Source organism: Ceratotherium simum, chromosome 21 (genome assembly GCF_057802395.1).
Source record: "Ceratotherium simum simum isolate JZ-2026a chromosome 21, ASM5780239v1, whole genome shotgun sequence".
In the NCBI taxonomy this organism is placed as follows: Eukaryota; Metazoa; Chordata; class Mammalia; order Perissodactyla; family Rhinocerotidae; genus Ceratotherium; species Ceratotherium simum.
In genome coordinates, this window is record NC_141920.1 from 25690444 (window position 1) to 25706516 (window position 16073).

Genomic DNA, 16073 nt, shown 5'->3' on the forward strand with positions numbered 1-16073 from the left:
AGGCATGAGTGTGGAGTCTGAAGTCAGGGGTTTGGACAGCCAGGAGGCTGTACAAAAAAATTAAAGAGGTTGCAGAGGTGGTGGCATAAGAGGAAGAATCAGCAAAGGAAACTGAGTGTGCAGAGGAGTAGGAGGAGAGACTGCTGTCACTAGAATCAGGAGAGGAATTTCAGAGAGTCACGACAGGGGCATATGGGGAGGGACTGCCTAGGTCTGCATCCTGCCTCCACTTCTTCCAAGTAACATGATCTTGGGCAAATTACTCAACCCAAAGTCTCGGTTTCCCAGATTGTAATATGAGATGAGTTATCTCCAACTCTGGGAGATCGTTGTGAGGGTTGAAGAAGATAATGCAATCTGTGTTAAAGAACTTAGGACAGCACCCAGGAAATACTAATGTATATACCTCTATATGTTACATCCCTCTTTCTATAGAGTCAAATGCTGCAAGGGTGGAGTATCCGTAATTAAGAACACAAAGGTAGATGCTGGACTGGGTTTTTTGCATTTGCTCCATAATTATTCAGTTAACCAAGCCACACATTCCTTTTTAAAACTCTTATGGGCAAAGATGAATGAGAGAATCTCTGGCCTCAGTCAGCTCCCTGTGTGGTCAGAGAGCTGGACAGTGGGGTGTGCAAGGGGTAGAGGAGATATTTACAGTAGGGTTTGAGGGATAAGAGGGGGCTTATTGTTAGAAGGGACTGGAGGGCCGGCCCCGTGGCTTAGCGGTTAAGCTCGCGTGCTCCACTGCTGGCAGCCGGGGTTTGGATCCCAGGCGTGCACTGACGCACCGCTTGTGTGGCCATGCTGAGGCCGCGTCCCACATACAGCAACTAGAAGGAGGTGCAGCTATGACATACAACTATCTACTGGGGCTTTGGGGGAAAAATAAATAAATAAAATTATAAAAAAAAAAAAAAAAGAAGGGACTGGAAGGTGAGGAGAAGATGTGGTCCAGGTCAGAAAGTGAGAATGGGTAACCCTGTCAGTTTCTGTTCTGTGTACCCCGAAAAGCCAAACCCACGCACTTGCCCAAACAAGACCTGGCTGTTGCATCTTTATGGAAGGACACCCTGATCATCTGGGCTCCCAGAGGAGGCGCACTCAGGCAGAGGTGCAGGAAGGACTATGTGTGCACCAGGAGCCCATTCACCAGTCAGAGGAGGGAGGTGTCCATTCATTCATACAAGCAGGAGAGCCAGCTGGGCTTGCCCCATGGGCCTAGTGAACGGACCAACACACTGCCCTTGACTGCAGTAACTCATAGTTTGATCGGAACACCAAAAAAAAGGCCTTCTTGCTATTATCTTCCTTTGCCTCATTTTTATAATATTCTGTTGACTTTCTCTTTGTAAGCTGCCTGAAATGCACTGGAACAAGATGAGTATAAAAATAAGTAGGAAAACAAAAAAAGGAAAGAAAATTATGGTGTTATTTTTTGAGAGAACAATCACCTGAATCTGGATTAGGTAATAATAAAGTGCTCTCATTTATTAAATATTGTCATAATAAGGATGTGCTCTTTTCTTTGTTTTTCAGATGAGGAAGATGAGACTCAGAGAGATTAAGTGACTTGCTTAACAACAAATAGTCTGGAAAGGAACTCAGTTCAACAAAGTCTATACTCTTAACCAAGTCCCCCTAAAGCAGAGCAAGCTACTTACCTCTTTGAGTCTCAGTTTGTGTTCTGGTTATCTATTGATACATAACAAATCACTCCAAAACTGAGTAGCTTAAGACAACAACAATGTTCATTTGATTATTATCCCTCATGGTGCTGGGCTTTGACTGGGGTCAGCTAGGCAGTTCTTACTCAGTTCTCAGACAGGGGCTGAGCTGGAGTCATCTCAAAGGCCTCCTCACTCATGTCTGACAGTTGATATGGCTCTCAGCTGGAAACATGTACACATGGCCTCTCCACGTGGCCTGGGCATGGTGGCTGGGTCCCAAGACACAAGCAGTGGAAACTGCTAGTTCTTAAGAACAGGACTGGGAGACTGGCATAGATAGCATCACCATCACAGTATTCTATTGATCAAATAGTCACAGAGTCTAGATAAAGGGGAGAAGATATAGACACTACCTGTCAATGGGGCCATGTTTTAGAAGCTCTACATCTATAAAATCTATAAAATGGGCATAACTACACAATGAAAATTTATTGTTTTTATCAGCCCAAGCCTCCTTTCTTCCAGCAAAAGAACTCGTATTTTCCTTTTGGGGATTCTCCCCTCTCCTCCTCCATCTTCACAGGCCCTGTGGCCATGCTCTGCCACCACTTAGAACCTGCCTGAGAACAACATCAACAGAGGAAGCAGAGCTGAGGAACAGAGGAATTTCTGATGGCAGCTCGTGAACCCCTGGGTCCCACTGGGTCTGAAGATCTACCCCTGGACTTTTCAATTCGTGAAACAGTAAACTTCCTCCTGCTTAAGCACATTTGAGTTCAGTTTCTATTACTTGTAACCAAAAGTTCACACTATATCACAAAGGTGGTTCATTGTTATAATGGTATAATTTTATTATGAAGAATGTGGCCACAGGTGGAGGGATTTTGATTTGTCTAAAGTTAATCAATGGCCCAAGTCGGATTCAAACCCAGGATGCCTGGCTCAGAATCTTTTGCCCTGCTCTACCTTGTGTATTTCTGTGGTCTCGTCAGATGGCCCACTGCATAGTATATAATGTCCTTATGGGACAGAATATGACCTGGCCAGGGTTGGCTAATACCTACATTCACATACCCACATTTTAGTTGCTTGCCCATAAAAAACATGACCAAACTATCATGTTACTATTTCCTAATACTAAAAACCACTCCAAATCCTCAAAAAGCACTCCAGCAACTGCTACTAAATGTTCTGAATCGGCAAGTGAAATGAGGCCTGAGATAGATTAAAAACAAATTACAGCCATATTTTGAAGCTCCTCAAACTAAGAGGAATTTGGGCTTAGCCATGTGACTTGCTTTAGCCAATGGAACCTTACAAACACGACACAAGCAGGAGCTTGAAGAACCGTCTTGCCTGTCAGATGCTGGAAACTTGTGGGCCAATTGCCCCTGTCACCCAGCCAACCACTTGACAAGTGGGTGAGGTTACCTGGGACCACCAGCCCCCAGCCAATCTGTCAGCTCATTTCAGCCACGTAAGAGCCCAGATAAGTAGAACCACCACCCAGCTGAGCACAGCCCAAATTGCCAAGCCATAGAACAGGAAGCTAATAAATGTTTATTAAAGGTACTAAATTTCAGGGTGGTTTGTTATACAGTAGTTAATAACTGATAGAAGGCCCATTTACTATCCCTGACCTAGGCCAACCTCTCATACAGATGAGGAAACTGAGACCCAGCAAGCAAAAAGACTTGCTCAGGGTCACAAACCTTATTGGCAGCAGTACAGGAGGGAAGCCTTAGCTTAAAATCCAGTAAATCCACTGTTTTGTGATATTCCTTCAAGATGGCTACTAGGATGACAAACAAGGCTACCCATCTTGAAAACGTCTAGAGAATATTGGTCCTTTGGGCAGAATCTGGTATCACATTTCTTCACCATCTCCTTTTGGTTTTCAGAGGATGGAAAGAAAAATTATAACTGTTGAGCAATGGAAGGGGAGATGTCTTTCCTGGCCCAAGACACAGGGAGGGTGGGCATATGGATGCAGGGTTTTATGGATGTGCATCTCCCACTCAAGGGCCCAACTATGAGCTTTCCCAGGGGCTGAAATAGTTCAGGGGCTTTTCTGGGGTACTAAATGGGAATTCCATTCTCACTCTGTCTAGGATATGTCCTGGCACCAGGGTCATTAAGCAGAGCCTCTGGGTAGGACAGATGCTTCCTGTCCTGGAAGGGGTCTTCCCTATTCTTCTCATGGCCCTCTATGCCTAGCATACTAAGGAAGCCCATCACCCCTGCTGTTCTACCTGTCCCCCAAGCTCTGAAAAGTGAGTGCCTCTGTCAAGCACTACTGAGTAGGGCCTTGTAGAGTCTGGAAACGTCATTACAGTGCAATGGGCACACAGCGCTAGGCTCTCGGGACACAGGAACACAGTGCCAGCTCTCAGTGTGAAGTTCACCAGGCTCCAAAACCCCTTGTTTGGACTTTGGCCACGTTCTAGTCCAGGGCAGCAGTTCCCCACATTGTACAGGTGGGGACACAAAGACCTGCCCAGGTATACAAGTGGGTCTGCTAGAACTGGGCTCTGACCTTCTGGGCAGCAAGGAAAGGTTATGGGTTCAAGGATTGGAGGGATATGTTCCACTGAGGTCTCTTCAGGAGGGATGGGACACCCCCTGTGGACCTAGCCCCTTCCTCTGGACACCCTCTTCGTCTCTCCAGACTGAAGCCTTTTGTTTTGATCAAGTTGGGCCACGGCCCAGCCCAAGTTCCAAGGTGCTATTTTTCACCCCAGGTATGGATCTCTCAGACTGAAGGCCTCAGTCTCTACCCTCTCTCTCCTTGCTGCCCAGGGTCCCTGGCAGGCAGACATATGGGGACTGTGATCCCACTGAGCAGCTAAAGCTCTGAAGGGGCAGAAATATTGCTCCAAATCACACCAACAGGCAATGGCTAAGCAGGGATGGGAGCATTTGGCTCAGCTGTGGGTTCAGACCTCTGACTGCCTTGGAGCTGGCTAGTCAGGCTCCTGCATAGCTTGGGAATGCAGAGTTACCCTCGGGCTTCCGAGTGCTGGCCTGCAGGCAGGCAGGAGGACTGCCCAGGGAGGGAGACATGATACAACAAAGACTTCCCTGGGGGTTTCCATACCCAAAGGAGACTGAGCACTGTCCCAAGCCCAGCTTCCATCTTCTACCAAAACCTGGAGCCAAAGCCTAGGGGGAGGTTTCGTGGAGGCTATGTTGTAGAACTGCTGGTTTGAAACGGGATTTTCAATAAGGATCCTAGCAGGCCTGAGGAACATGTAAAGATGGAGAGAGGAGCCCAAACCCCTTTCTGATGATGGGATTGAATTTCCTGTGTTGGAGAAGGCTGTCCAGAGAAGACAATGAACAATTCTTGAAGAGCAGTAGGCTGGTCGGGAAGACTTCTCAGAGAAGGTGACACGAGAACAGCAGCTTCATGATGAGTGGATATTTCCCAAGTGGAGAAAGTAGGAGCAAGAAGAGTACATGCCAGACTTGTAACAGCATTTCTGGGTGCCTGCCTACCCACAGCCCCGTACCAACAAGACGAGCCTAAGTAGCCACACTGGTATCACCCAGTTCACTGGACCAGGGAGGGTACTTGTAACCTGAGTGATTAAAAAAGATCTGCTGTGGAAGTTGATTCTCTCTTGGGAACTTGAACATGGGGAAATTGGTCAATCTGTGGTGGGGAATTAAGGAGAAGTTAAGACAGAAGTAGAAGTTTGAAGGAACCTGGCCACTTACTAGAGAACAGAGCAAATATCTAGACAGGTGGGCCCAAGATAGTTGGAGACAGGCCACATGTATCCTGATGCCAACTTCCTATTGAGTGAGGAGACTGGAGGGGTCTCTATTCCTTGCTGCCTCCGATTGCAAAGGACTTGTTTTGTTTATGGTATAATGTTTGTGTGGGGGGCAGGAGAGAGAGGTGATAACAAAAGACAGGAGAGGCCAGGGCAAGCAGGAGCACGTACCCCACACTTAGGAGCTGGGATTCTGTCCTGATGGTGAAAAGTTAGTCAGGGAAGTGACACTACTGAGAAATAACACTGTGGTGGCCAGCGGCCAGTGGGAAATGGGGCAAAGAAAAGCTGAAGACTGGGAAGCTGGGGATTTGGATGAAGCCCGAGTGAAAAAACAGTGCTCTAAACCAGGACAGAGAAGGGGAGGAAGCGGCAGATTCTAGAATCATTTTACAACTGGGAAAGACCAGACTTAGAGAGAAGCTGAGGCCTAGACCTACCACTACCTGACAAGTGGGTCACAATCGCTTGGCACTTCAACCACCAAGATTTCTCATGGACACTGGCACATCTGACCCTCCTCAATAACCCTACTGGCCATTTTTATCTCTATGTTAGTTGTGGAAATTAAGGCCCAGACAGATCAGTATTAGGCACCCTAGACAATGCTCCCTGGAAGGGAGGAGTAAAGGAAGGAAGAGAAGGGTGTGCAGCAGGCTGGGCAAGAGGGCCAGGGTACCTTCTTGAGAAAACACAAACCATCCCATCTCAGAGCAAGGTGGGATCCAATCTCTTTATTGTTAGGGTCCCCTCCCTGTGGCTCCCCCTCTCCAAACCTATAGAAAAACCCCAAGCCTGGTAGTGTCCTGGCAGGGGGTGGGGGGCAGAGTATGGGGAAATCTCTGCACTCTGCCCTCTTGCCTGGGCAGTGCTGACAGGAAGGGTGTGTGGGGAGGGGAGGCCAATAACTCCACCTGCAGAGGATGTGGCACTCGCTGGGATGTGTGAGGGAGGAGGTGCCTGCTGCTGGCTCTCCTCTGGGACCCGCTGGGGGTGGAATCCAGGAGCAGATGCCCTGCTTGAGGCTTGGTACAGTGCATGCCCTTCTCCTGCTGGAGACCATCGCTCCTGTCAGGCTGAGAAAGAGAGAGACAAAGAAGAGACTAAGGGATTAGGAAGAAGAAAGGGCAGAATTGTGTTTGCTGTTTGCAGACAGAGATATATCCCTGCACTCTGGCTCTGGCCTCATAATTTTCTGGCCATGCAACCTTGGGAGAGTCTCTTCCCATCCCCTGAACCTCCATTTCCTCATCTGAGTCCCGCACGTTATCTGTGAAGGCTTAACAAGGTAAAACTTAGCCTCCCTGGTAAAACAAACCATGAAGCTCCAAGAAAAAAGACTGCATATATGCAATTTCCTAAACTTAATTGTCTGGGAAGTCTTGCTGGTGGAGTATCTCACACCACGAATGTGTCATGTGTAAAGACACCTCTGTTGTTTGAGACCTTCCTCCACCCAAGTCTGTCTTACTCTGAACATGGCCCCCAAAGGAATGGAGCAGAGTCAGCAGAGCTGGTGTGGCCTGGGTTCCCTCTAGGGTGGGGCAGAGCAGGGTGGTAAACACTGGCCAGAGAGTGGGCTTTGAGGTGCATACCACTGAGTTCAAATCTAGGCTCCACCAATTACCACCTAGGGATCTTGGGAGATATGTGGTATCTCCCTGCCCTCTTCAGTGCCTCAGTTTCCACATCTGTTATACTGACACAATCACAACCATGTAGGGTTGGGGCAGCTCCTGGCATACAGGGCATCTCCTCCCAACAGGACCAAGTCCCAGCCCCTAAGCCTGGAAAAATTATCACCCTCTGAAGATGACCAGCTCCCTTTCCCTACTATGCAGAGCTGGGACTGTGGCCACAGGAGTCTCCTGGCCGTTTCCCACACACCGAGGACTGCCAGAGCTCTGTGCCTCTGCTAAGGGTGTTCCCTCAGATGATTCTCCCTCAATCCTGAATAGGTTCAGCTACACATCACCTCTTCTATCACACTGCTCTTTGACCCCTGGCTCTGCAGCCTCTGTCATCCTGCTTGCACTAGGTGGTAATGGTCTGTGTCTTCCTCCACCAGACTCGGAGCTCCTCAAGGGTAAAGATAAGCAACATGGCTCAAAGTGTGCCAGGGAAACCCCTGCTGGGTGGGGCCCAGATAGCCCATTCTTGGCTCCTGCTCCCAAAGCCCACCAAACCCCCACCACAAAGGGGTGTGGCGAGATGGCTGGGAATGAAGGGGCGTTCATTGCTGGGCACAGTGCTACTCTGCCAGGTCTGCTTCATAACATGCCCTCCACTTTACTTCACCCCCAGCCCACCAGGACCCCCCATACCTGCTTACTGCAAGGCCCCATCCTCGGCATCTGTGTCCTGGCTGTGCTCCTGATAGGGAGGAGGCAACAAGAGACCACACATCACTCACTGCAAGCTCTGAGTGCTGCCCTGAGGCCTAGAGCATATCTGGAGACCACTCTCAGAAAGGGGGAGAGACAGCCAAAGAGAATGACTATGGGACCAGTCTAAACAAGGCAGGCTTGGGATCCCAACAGAGTGGTCTGAGGGCCCCTGAGGAGAGAGAAGGGACCAGTCAAGGAAGTGCCAAGCATGGCAAGGGGGACATTTCTGCACAGAAAGACCTTCTCGGACTGGAGCAAGCTGAAAGCCTGGTAGACTCGTGACTTCCCCATTTCTGTGGCATCTAAGCCTTCATTAGGGCCTCTATGGAGAATACTATGCCTAAAGAGTAAGAGGAATATCAGGCTAGGTTCAAAGTAGGAGAGACAAGCTGGGCATGAGGAGGACCATCTGTCCTTACAGTGGAACCCAGCAGTGATGAAAAGGAGAAAGCTCCAGACCTGGTGAAAAAAAAAAAAAGTCCAGGCTTCAATCCTGGCTTGACCCTTATTAACTATAAGGCCCTGAGCAAGCTATGTAACTCCTCTGAGTCTGAGTTTCCTCACAGGGTAAACGTGGGAAGAGTAATACTTTGCACAGTGCAAGGCTGTTGTTAAAGTTAAACGAAGTTAGAAAGCATGGACTACAGGGCCTAGTGCTCAGTGAGTGTTTGTTAGGTAAACGAATAGTAAGCATACAACAGATATCTTATAGACTCAGAATCTGGTCTATGTTCCCACTTGATACAAGCTCCTTGCCAAATGGCTTCCCAGCCTCACTCTGAAGAATTCCAATAACAGATGGGGAGCTCACTCTCTCATGAGATAGCCTGTATCATGCTTAGGCAACAATGGCTTTTAGCAAATCCTCAGGTGGAGTGGATACCCACCTTTCTGTGGCCCTAATACCAGTCCTCCTCCCTGGAACTCTGCAGACTGTGTGTGCTCCCTTGAGCCCGACTCTTCCCTTCTCCAACCCGTGTGGAAAACAGGGTCTAGAATAGGCCCTGGGCTGGAGAGAGGTTTGTCCCAGTCCTCAGTGGGACTTCTGACTGGCGGCTGAAATAGGTAAGTACTCCCTGCTCATGCTCCCCTCTTCCTCACAGGACTAGAACCCCTAGGAAGCAGGAAGGAGGGAGCTCATAGGGGTGAACTCACAGGATCCCCCTTCCTCTGACCCTCCTGCAACTACGAGTGCAAAGTCTAGTCCCCGTCCCTCCCAGCCATGCCCTCACCAGCTCTTCCTCGCTGTGTGTCAGGAGCCCCTCCTCATCACCGTCGTCTCGAGCCTGTGCTTCTCCCTGGGGCGTGCCTGCCTCAGAAGCTGTGTCTTCTTGGGGGGCTGGTGGCCGGCTGCTGCCACCACTACTGCCACCACCAGTGCCGCTGCCACTGCCGCTGCCACTGCCACTGTCACCCTTCTTCTTGCCATCTTGAGAGGGGAAGGGGTGGGGAAGAGAAGAATAAAACTCAGCCTAGGGTAGCTGTCTAGGGCAGCACCTTAGCAGAAGCTAGGCCTCAGCACAGTGGATCTAGGTGGGATTAGAGGCCACAGCCCCTCTCTGCCCAGTGCACTGTCCTCCCCGCACTCTACACTGTGCCCCACCGGCCCCGTGGCTTAGCGGTTAAGGGCGCACGCTCCGCTACTGGCGGCCCGGGTTCGGATCCCAGGCACGCACCGACGCACCGCTTCTCCGGCCATGCTGAGGCCGCGTCCCACATACAGCAACTAGAAGGATGTGCAACTATGACATACAACTATCCACTGGGGCTTTGGGGGGAAAAAAGGAGGAGGACTGGCAATAGATGTTAGCTCAGAGCCGGTCTTCTTCAGCAAAAAGAGGAGGATTAGCATGGATGTTAGCTCAAGGCTGATCTTACACACACACACACACACACACACACACACACACACACACACACACACACACACCCCACTGTAGCCCTGGTCACTGAGCTAGGCAAGGACCCTTAGAAGCTAACCTGGGTTGGCCTTCTGCTCCTCAGCAATCTGCTCCAAGCGGCCCAGCAGGGCGTCGATGTTGGACTTGATCTGTGTCAGCTCTGTCTTGATGGTCTGCAGCTCACTGCTCTTTACTGGGAGTGAAGGGAATAGAGGGCTGTCACCTGGGGGCTGGGAGCTTGACACTAACACAAAACCCCAGCCCCATTCTGTCAACTAGGAAGGCAGGCCCGTGTCCTTGTCCATGGTTTTTTTCTGGCCAGGGAAAAGGCTAGAGCTGCCTGTGGCTTCTCCCTGAGACATTCTGGGAGCCATTCTTACAGTGACTGGCCCACCCTTATGAACCTGGATCTTTTCCCCTGACTTCTCAACTCTGAAAGGGACTAGGGATGAATAATATTGCAGGTGTGTGGTGTGCACCTGAGTAAGCCTATGTGTCTCTGCTTGTGTTAAAGGCAGTATCTTTCAAGGTGTGTAAATGTGGGTGTTTTATAATCAGATTTCCTGGGTGCTTGATCGCAGTGTGTGCACACCAGAGTGAATGTGGAGTAGTGGGCCTGTGCAGACCTGTCCTTGTCCTTACTAGAGGAAAGATGACACCATCTCCTCACTGGGCTCCACATCGTAGCACTGGACTCTGCCCAACCCAAGTCCCTCCTCCTCAAATGTCAGCCTTTTCCTCTTAGAAATGCATGAAAATACTCACTTGGCTGTGTTAGAGCTGCAGAACTGTGGAAGATTTGTTCCTTTATCTATTTTCCAATGTAAAAAAATGTGATTCTATTATTTTGCTAATTACATAAACAAAAATTATCTAAGAAGATATAGTCACTCACACTTGATCTTGGCTGAGCTGGTGGTGATGGCTGTGGAGCGGGCAAAGAGCTTGACAGGTATGGTGGTTTTGACACGCCGGACCAAGGGGACTGTGACCCGGGGTCGCTTCACGGGGACTGCCCTGGGCACTGGCACCGGTGAAAGGCGGCCCCGATAGTCGAAGAGCCTGTGAGGACAAACAGGCCAGAGGCTGCAGCATGGCCTGTGGCCACCAGGGGGCACTGTGACTCTAGACCAATACATGTGTTAACTGGTGAAGGGCTGGGCAGCCTGCACTACACACCTCTGCCTGCTTCCAACAAGCCCTGCGGGTAAAGAGGGAGGGCTTTCCTGACCCTAATAGCTGCTGGGATCCTCACTATATCCACCTTTCCTACCAGCCAGGCAGCGTAAGGACAGATGAGGTGGCAGGTGGTGACGGTTATAGCCTCACCCTTTCAACAGAGGAGCCAACTGAGACCAGCCCCAGAAAGGAGCCTTCCCTAGATCACCCTGACACCCAGGCCTGCTTTATTTTCTGACTTGGCTTCTGCTCAGTCAACTGCCACCCCAGTCTCTGGTCACAGTTTGCAAATCTCCCTAAAGCAGCACAAATTCCCGACTGAGCACAGAGAGGTGTGGGAGTCGGGGCCAATCCCTAAGCCTGCCTGAGCCTCAGTTTTCCCATTTGCCTAATGAGAATGGCTACCTGACATTCTGTGCTCCCCCTCAACGCTGCTATGACGGTAGAGCATGAGAGAACTTGGTGAAAAACACATGTTAGAAGGTGTGATAGGCGAAAGGCCAGGGAACCAAGACCTTCAACTCAGGGGCCTATGACTTCAGAAGCATGAGGCTGGAGTCCAAGCCCCTTTCCTCATTCTGGGCCCCCTTAATCACTGCAACCTTCTTATTCCACTTCAGAGGTGGAAGGCACAAGGCCCCGCAAGTATCAATGTTAGGCAGCTCAATCAGACCCCTGGGCTCCCAGACTGTATGCTGCCCCCCAACACCATTACCCAGCCCTCTCCAGGATGGCTTCTTTTCCTGCTGATCAGGCAACAGCTCAGTAGGCTGAGCCGGGGTCTCTCCCATCACAACTGCTGCTACTACCTTTCTGCAGCAGCCTCAGGGGTACACTGTGGGATCACTTTCCTGATGACAGCCAGAAGTCAATGTCCCATGCCTTGGCACTCCTTCGTTCAGAGAGGCCCTGCCCTAGGGAAGTGATGGCCGGAAATGGAGAGTCTCTGGTAATGGACCCAGTCCCGGACCCTGCATTTCTGACCCCAAGGGGAGAGGGCGGCTCTGGCCTTGGTCAGAATCACTGAACCACAGAATCCAAGAGCTGGAAGAGCCCTGAGGGATCACTTGGTGCAAGCCCATTTCATAGACAGGGAGGGAATTTGCCCAAAGTCACACAATCCATTCAGTGGCAGAGCTGAGATTAGCACCCAGGTCTTCTGACTCCCAGGCTAGGGCACTTTCTACTACACTGCACTATTTCCTGAAACCATTTATAGGTGAGAAAACCAAGGCTCAGAGAGGTTCTGTTCTTCCTGGACAGCCTGGGTCAGGCCAAGCAGGAGGCAGAGAGGAGAAGTTTGGGCCCACCATGGCCCAACCCACCATGATTTCCACTCAAGAATGTGGCTGGTGTCATGGAGGGGAGCCCACAGCCTCAAGGGTAGGGTGTGGGTAAGCTTGAGGGTGGAGGGTGGGCCACAGCCTACCAGGGACTAATTCAGATCTCCAAAGGACCTCTGGCCTCTTGGCTATAAATATAAGGCCAAGAGGCTCAGACTAAACTCTGAGGATCCTTCCAGTTGGCTGGGCACCACAGAGATGGAAGGAGACTGAACAGCAGAAGCATGAGGGCTCAAACTCCCTGCAGCCAGCCCTGTACCCTGTTTTGTATTCCAACTTGCTACATTCTTATGTCCCTTGGCTGTCCTGTTCCATCAAGTCCCACATCCCAGGATTAGGAGGAGGAAGGGCTGTCAGAGAGTGGGAGACAGTATGGCATGGGAGGAGCTCTGGCCTGGGCACCTGCAGAACTGGACCCTAGTCCTAGCTCTGCTACCAACTTGTGGAGCAGCCTTGGGCAGATGCCTGTCCACACCTCAGGGCTTCGGTTCCCACTTGGAGAACGGAGTGAGCTGCACCAGCAATTTCTCAGGACCCTTCCAGCTTGGCTGTTTCATGCCTGGGCACGCCCCTCCCCTGCTCACCTGTCGTAGAAGTCGTCCCAGTAGTAATCATAGTCAAAGCTGTAGCCACTGGGGAAACAAAGGGGAGAGGGCCAGGGCTTAGGGACGGCCACTCAGCCCACTCTCCACAGGTCCTCATCTCCAAATGCCTCCCCAGATTTTATGCTGGGCACACTGTCACCACCAGTGTTCACTCCCTCTGTGGAACGAGGGACGAATCCCACCCAGACACACACAAAAAGACAGACAAGACAGAGCACCACACCTGTATATGGCAGATGCTGCTCTCTTCAACCCCTTGGGTCTGTTGGGCTTGGGCTCTCCAGCCATGTTGATGTCTGTGTGGAGGGAGGAGGCAGAGTCAAATGCTGGCGGAACAGCAGCGTGCCCATACATATATCACTCCCATGCATGTGCTCAGCAATTTATGTGCTTACACGATGTACATACTGACCCTACTCACTAATACTGCCAACAGAGGTCTTTAAGCGTTAGACTCATACCCACACATCACATGGACATGCCTATTTACATATTCATATACATTTAGACACATGCATCCATGCTCACAAACATATCCCTCTCATACACATGCCATGTACACCACACGTACATGCATTCTCAAGTACACACAATGAGACACACCCTCACAAACACGTTCACATATCCAGGTAACATGGTCACATACACAGATAACAGATAAACTCTCAAGTACACTCAGACTTGACTCCAACATCATATACAAAACCACCCATATGCAAATGAGCCATTTCACATAAACGTTCTACCTGAACATCTTTATGCCTAGAGCAGTGCTTAGCATATGATCTTAATAAATATTTGGTAAATTAACATATGCATATCTGCTTACACATTCAAGTATATTCTGACACTGACACACACACACACACACTCTCTCTCTCTCTCCATATATATATATTCTAAGGTATGTGTCCACATATTCTCCACATGTTCACTTACATCCACATACCACATATTCAAGAATATGTATATAGATATCCCTTCTCAAATAATCGCATATACACAGAAGTATGTGCACATGCACAAACACTATACAGGCTCCAATGTAGTGCACCAGCATAGCTACAACACACGTATATAACACCAAGGCCAAGGGCACCTGCTTCACCTCGCGCTCCCAGCCCCTCCTCATGGCTCCCAGAAAGGGTTCTAACCTAGGCCATCTGTAGCCCAATGTAATAGGCTGTGCTAGTCCACTCTGTTCCCTTTCTCTGGGGAATCTGCATTTTAACTGGAACCATAAGGCTTGTCAAGAGTCACTGTGAAAGCAGGGACAGGACAGAAGTGTTTTCCAGAAGCTTCTAAAACTCTCCCCTACAGGCACTGATTTTATAACTACTTAATCTATAACAAATATAACATAACTACAGATATTCTTTGACTTATGATGGGGTTACATCCTGATAAAGTTGAAAATATTTATTGAAAATTGAAAATGTCAACAAACGCATCATAAGTTGAAAATATTGTAAGTCAAAAATACATTTGATATATCTAACCTACCAAACACCATAGCTTAGCTTAGCCTACCATGAACGTGCTCAGAACACTTACATCAGCCTACAGTTGGGCAAAATCATCTAACACAAAGCCTATTTTATAATAAAGTGTTGAATATCTCGTGTAATTTATTGAATACTGTACTGAAAGTGAAAACCAGAATGGCTGCATGGGTGCAGAATGGTTGTAAAACGTATCCGTTGTTTACTCTCATGATCGCGTGGTTGACTGGAAGCTGTGGGTCACTGCTGCTGCCCAGCGTGACACGAGAATATAGTACCACATATTGCTAGCTCGGGAAAAGATCAAAATTCAAAGTACAGTTTCTACCGAATGCGTATCACTTTCACACCATTGTAAAGTGCAAAATTTAAAAATCATAAGTCATACCATCGTAAGTTATACTGTATTTAAGTTATAACATCTCAGACTGGGGTAGTGGGTAGTGGCAGGGGAAACAGAAAAGGGGCTAAGAGGGGAGCTGGAGAGTGAAGGCCGGCACTGCTCAGAATACCAGGAGTAGGGCCGGGAAGAGACACTTACCCAGGGTCTGCCCAGCCAGCACCCGCCCATTCTCTCCCAGGACAGCTGCCCGGGCATGGCGTTCGTTAGCGTACTGAACAAAGGCATAACCCTTGTGCACAGAACAGCCGGCCACACGGCCATACTTGGAGAAGATGGTCTCCACATCTGACTTCTTCACCACGGCTGTGTTGAGGTTTCCAATGAAGACTCGAGAGTTGATGGACTTGGGGTCATTCTTGTTGGTTACATTGCTTGTCTGGATCTTCAAAGACATGGTGGCCACCTGAAGAGAGAGAGCCACTGTGAGGCTGGATCCTTGGGTTGGGCTCCAGGGCTGTCCATAGCCCACATCCTGGCTAAATTGGATTGCCTTGTGCCTTCCCACACATACACCCCTACAGCATCCAGCCTCCCCATTTTTGCTCATCTTACTGGCTGCTGACCTCATGCCAGGTGCTTTACATACGATCCCTCATTTGGTAAAACATGATAAGCAGAACCAGGACATTTTACAAGAAAGGACATGCACATTAACAGGTTGCAATGCTAGTGAATGGCAGAGCTGGGACTTGAACCCTGGTCTGCTTGACTCCAATTGTTCTAAACTCACTCCTCCTTTAATGCTCATCTCAGACGTTACCCCATGCAGAAGCTAAATCTGAAGACCTTCCACAGCTTTTCTTCTCTTCCTTCAATATAGAGCCACAGCAAACAGGTCACATGGTAACTGCAAGTACTGTTTGCTCTAGAACAATACCACATTATGAAAATTGCTCAGTCTGATCCAGACGTGGACCGAGCTATAGCTATCTTTATTGATACCAGCCATTTAGAAAAAGATGAGCTAAATAAGACTCACTGAGCACTCACTGTGGGCTAAGGGTGGCATGCAATATTGAATAATCCCAAGACCCCATGAGTATTATTATTACCATCCATATTTTACCAGAAAGAGACTCCAACAAGTTCATTAACTTGCCAGGAATGGGCATTCAAACCCAGGTTAGTTGGTCCCTAAAGCCCATTTCTTTCAACTTTATCACTTTCCTTCCCAGAGCTAAAGCTAATTTAAATACTATAGTAAGTCAACATATTTATCTGAGAATTGTTTTTAATAAATTAATTTTTTAGAGTTACCCATTTTTATACTTACCCATTCAAATTTTGTTCTCTGTGCTTAG

General features: G+C 49.1%; 1 protein-coding gene across 6 annotated transcripts in view; it reads right to left on the minus strand.

Annotated features, from left to right (window-relative positions):
- Positions 1-6171: 6171 nt before the first annotated feature.
- RALY (RALY heterogeneous nuclear ribonucleoprotein) overlaps positions 6172-16073 on the minus strand; it is a 77477-nt gene continuing 67575 nt past the window's right edge. For 3 of the 6 annotated variants that reach the window (XM_087445383.1, XM_014796818.2, XM_087445382.1), the window contains 8 exons: positions 14911-15175; positions 13091-13163; positions 12847-12894; positions 10636-10838; positions 9820-9933; positions 9072-9268; positions 7777-7825; positions 6172-6528 (listed from right to left, as the gene is read on the minus strand). In XM_087445383.1, coding sequence (XP_087301509.1) covers positions 7781-7825; positions 9072-9268; positions 9820-9933; positions 10636-10838; positions 12847-12894; positions 13091-13163; positions 14911-15166 — 936 coding nt within the window. In that variant the 5' untranslated portion in view covers positions 15167-15175 and the 3' untranslated portion in view covers positions 6172-6528; positions 7777-7780. The remainder of the gene's footprint in view (positions 6529-7776; positions 7826-9071; positions 9269-9819; positions 9934-10635; positions 10839-12846; positions 12895-13090; positions 13164-14910; positions 15176-16073) is intronic. The other 3 variants (XM_004442455.3, XM_014796819.2, XM_004442456.3) reach the window with 3 other exon arrangements.